The 4486-nt window shown below is 37.9% G+C and overlaps 1 protein-coding gene across 2 annotated transcripts in view; it reads left to right on the forward strand.

Moving 5' to 3' along the window:
- mrpl46 (mitochondrial ribosomal protein L46) overlaps positions 1-2560 on the forward strand; it is a 10439-nt gene extending 7879 nt beyond the window's left edge. The window contains exon 4 of one of the 2 annotated variants that reach the window (XM_085418914.1): positions 1828-2560. In XM_085418914.1, the coding sequence (XP_085275040.1) occupies positions 1828-2072 (245 nt within the window). In that variant the 3' untranslated portion in view covers positions 2073-2560. Of the gene's footprint in view, positions 1-1824 lie in introns of both variants that reach the window. The other variant, XM_085418831.1, reaches the window with a different exon arrangement.
- Positions 2561-4486: the final 1926 nt, after the last annotated feature.

The following is a 4486-nucleotide window of genomic DNA, read 5'->3' on the forward strand; positions in this document are numbered from 1 at the left end:
ATTTGATGCTTTATGATGGAAAATACTTTATTTTCATGATTTTTGGAAAGCCTTCATATTTTGGCTAATTGCAGCCCACTTTAATATGAAATGAATTGTAAAATCTAAATATCTGAACATATTTATTTTAAACCCCAAATATTTTCAGATTTTGTACAGCCCAATAAAACTACACTAATTATACATAGAGCATGTCCCAGTACCCACATCCTGTCTAATTCATTATTCCTTGTTCAGTTTTCTGGGATTTGAAACATTTGTCTCTTTAGTAGTATTCTCATGTCAAGAAGGATGAAAAGAATTTTTTAAATCATATTTTATTCAAAAAATGCTGTGAACAAGGCTTTGCCCCATTTCTGATTTCAAGGTCAAAGCCTTAATTATGCCAAAGCATCTCAGTCTGTTTTTACTCTGGACTTTGACTGGACTGCTCTAAAACCTTTATTTTTTTTGAGGCATTTAGAGGTGGACCTGCTGAAGTGTTCCCAATCACTGTGCTGCTACATAATCCAAGTGGGGTTGAGCTTCATGGCATAAACTGATCCCCTGGATGAATCCTGGGAAGGTTCACCATTGTTTTAGGGTTTCTCCATTTGTGGATAATGGCACTCACAGTGGTTCACTGCAGTCCTAACATCTCTGAAATGGGTTTGTAAGATTTTATAGACTGATGACTTTGTCAGGAAGGAGGCAAATACTTTTTCATAGCATTGTACATGGGTATTAAGACGGATCCAGTCTTTGGACAGCCTTATGTAGCAGGTGAAGCAAAAACAAATTAATCTGCTGATATTTGTTAAATATGTTTTTATCAGTTAAGAACTTCCCACATTTAAACAAGTACCCCAAAGTGCAAGTGTGTGTTGGATATTTAAGCACATTTTAAAATAAGTGTTAAGGGCAGGATTTGAGGTACTGTTAATATCCAAAATTATTGTCCACATGCTTCATTTGCTGCATTCTTACTGTATTAGCATCCTGATCTCTTTTGTTATAATGATCCAGCTTTATCCTAAGGATCTTTAAAGTCTGATGTGATCATTCATAAATTCATTATCCACAACAAGAGGTTTACTGTAAATCCCCTCTGAAAACTCATTTGCATACACCTCATAGAGCAGTGCTTGGCCCCGAGCTGTCATCTCCGCTAAGACGTCCACTGATCTCAGCCGTAGATTAGAGTCTGTTTCAGAAATAATAAGCAGACGATTTGACCAAAGTTAAGGGTGAGAGGTGAAGCTGATGACTAATGGCAGAAATATTCCCAGTCACCCAGTAATGATCCCTCACATTAAATATATTAACTGTCTGATTCTCAACATGTATCCAAGCTTTAAAGCATTTAAATAAGAGTCCACAGACTGACTGTACTAAACCATTTCACAACATTTCTCAAGCTATTAATGTGTCAGCTCCATCAATCACTTCCTAAGCCATTCCCCTGACAATAACATTTGGTAGAGGGTTTTATTTAAGGTGTCTTAGAGGAGCAGAAGTTGATCCATTTTTAATATAGCTGGACTCGGTGAGAATCTAACATGGCCGTGTTGTGCCTCACTCTGCACATTGAGCCAGCAGCGACCGTGGGGATTTACACGACATGACATTAGATTAAAAAGTGGGTTGTTGTCGCAGCACAGAAGAGAAACAGAATATGAGGGTGATGTAACACTTTAATTAGAGGAGTCAAACACTGATGATCCACAGGAATGCGACAACATAAAGCGGCACCATTAGAAAGTGTTAAAAGCTGCATAAAGGTTAGCAACATCTGCACTTTTGTTTCCATCTGCATGAACTCACAGCCTGTTTTCCTACCTGCAGCAGCTGGTTTCAAGGCGACTTTCCTTGGCAACGCCCCCTGCGGAGTGTACAAGTACAAACTGCCCAAAGCCATTCGGACAGAGAACTCAATCGGGACAAAAGTATTCTTCTTCAAAGCCATCCTGGCAGATGGTGCCCCTCCCAAAACCAAAAAAGCTCCTTTTCTGTGGGTGAAGAAGAGTGAACTGCAGAAATACCTCAAACCAGCGTACATGATGAAGGTCGAACGCTTCATCCTAGACTTGTGACACTTAAAGTTATACAGGGACATTGACTTACATTTATGAGCCCCAGAAAGTTACCTTTATTGCTTATCTGTCATCTTGTATCTCAGAATATCTTGTGACATGTCTGTATATTTCATTCTACAAATAAAGTGTTTTTTCACACTTGAACCAAAGTAATATCTACTTGATTGTAATGTTGTCCTGAGACTATGTGATATTTTTGTCTGTTAGGAGTATCTGCCTGGGACAAGTTTCAAAAGGTTTAGGGTAGATGTTACTTAAGTTAATTTTCACTAGATATACTACCTGATCAGGTATGTCATGGGAATGGAGGTGCTAAGTGGCAATTTACTGAAAAAGTAATGTAAATTTACAAGCATGGAAACGGACGCTAAGTGTGTGATATTGGCTGTCTTCAAGGTTCCACCTCGCTGCACACTAGCATCATCTGTGCCTACACATCATGCCATCACCAACAATGTTTTTTTCCTTGTACTGGTCATTCTCATAAAAGTAAATCATGTATGCCCCAGACAAATCTGAACGTGTTTTCTGGCAGAACATGGTGAGATGTCCTGGATTGGCTCATTTTGTGCACAAAGAAATGCTCTTAAGAACGGACCTAAACATAGACCAATGAGATGAAGATATCCTTTTCTTGGTTTGATTCCTGCCCTACAGATCACAACCCTCTAACCATCCCTCTAAGTAATACTATGAAATCAAGGCAAAAATGAAACTTAGGGGAAAAAAACAATAAAAAAAAAAGCTTGAAAGTAACACCTGAAAGCAACTTTCAAAACAAAGTGCAATTCTTCAATGCTGATGCAAGTATTAAAATGAGGGCTATGATCTACCCACAGTGTCCTCCCTCAAGTACTATATCAGCCAATAGTAGGCCTCCAGAGATGATGTGTCATATCATTTATCACAGCTTGATAGCCTACACAGCTACAGACGGTCCTAATTAAGATTGCCCGTCATTCAATATGAAGAAGAGGATAGACACGGATTTCGTGGGTGCTGCAGGGAATATTTAGAGCCCAAACATTTGTCTAATAAATAAGCATGAATGCAGTAGAAGACTTGGTAGAAAGTATTTAATTTTCACACTGCCACAAAGTTTGTCAAAGAAGCAAGAAAATCTCACATGGGGCCCATTCCTTTTTTTCAGCAATGTGTTTATTATTTTTAAACTTGAATATAAAATACGATTTCATACAACCACTAAATCTTTTGGGGCAAATGTAATTATCCCCGCTACAAATACACAGACATGCATGCACACATAGTGCTGTGCAAATGTAGACAGGTGTGTGGAAAAAAATAAATGGAGTTCAAGAAGGACATTTATCTCAAACAGTCTCAAACCAATAATTTCTTCCAACCATTGGGTGAAATTTTCAACTTTAGAAGTGTTGTTTGTTTGGTTGCTAAATCCTTTCAATGCAAGCTTGCCTCTTTTTCTAGTTTAGAGCTTTCTCAATAACACAGTTTGGATTTTTTTTCTTTCAAAATTCATCCCAAAACACACTCGTGGGATTCAGTCTTGTGCAGAAAGTTTTGAACGTGAGAGCAGAAGTAATGCTGAAACACATCTGAGCTATTTAAGTCCAGAGGGTTATAAATTAATTAAAATTAATTTATCAATAGTGTGAACATGTGCCCCATGCATATTTAAAGAGGTGACTTCTCTAGACAAAAGACACAAAAGAGGACAGAAGATTAAATCATGCATGCATGTGTGTTGACTCATTAGTGAGAGTATTAAATGAGATTTTTTTTAATCAGCAAGAGAACAAATATTTGAAAAAGAGAGCAAAACAGGAGCTTTTCTTTAGTATATTCCTTTACAACAGGGGTGTGTAACTCCAGTCCTCGAGAGCTACTGTCCTGCAGATTTTAGATGCATCCCTACTCCAACACAGCTGAATCAAATGACTGGATTACTTCTTCAGCATGCCATCGAGTCTGGTAAAGGCCTTGTAACAAGCAGTTCATTTGATTCAGGTGTGTCGGAACAGGGATGCATCTAAAAGCTGCAGGACAGTAGCTCTCGAGGACTGGAGTTGGACATGCCTGCTTTACATAAATGATAACGTTTGCACCACAAAATTTACCAGGATGCACAAACTGAAATGAATTTCCTTGTAGAAGGTTTCTCAGGCGCTCCACTTATGTTTCCACCTAATGTTTAAAAAGAAACCTAAGCCAACTCTTCCAAGTGAAAACTTTCCTTTCATTGAGAATGTCGTCGTAGTCCAAGTAGTCTATGAATTCTTTTTCCATTTGTTTTTATACAGACTACCGTATTAAAATATTTAGACTCATTGTTATTTTCCAATTGTGAATTTTACTACTCACCAACTTCCATCAATCTGGGCAGTGCTATAGCTAAGATTCAGCCTTTGATTATAACATGTAAAACCATTTAA

Source organism: Rhamphochromis longiceps, linkage group LG1, assembly GCF_057381845.1.
Source record: "Rhamphochromis longiceps isolate RC_006_pf linkage group LG1, R_longiceps_female_GT1.1, whole genome shotgun sequence".
Taxonomy (NCBI): domain Eukaryota; kingdom Metazoa; phylum Chordata; class Actinopteri; order Cichliformes; family Cichlidae; genus Rhamphochromis; species Rhamphochromis longiceps.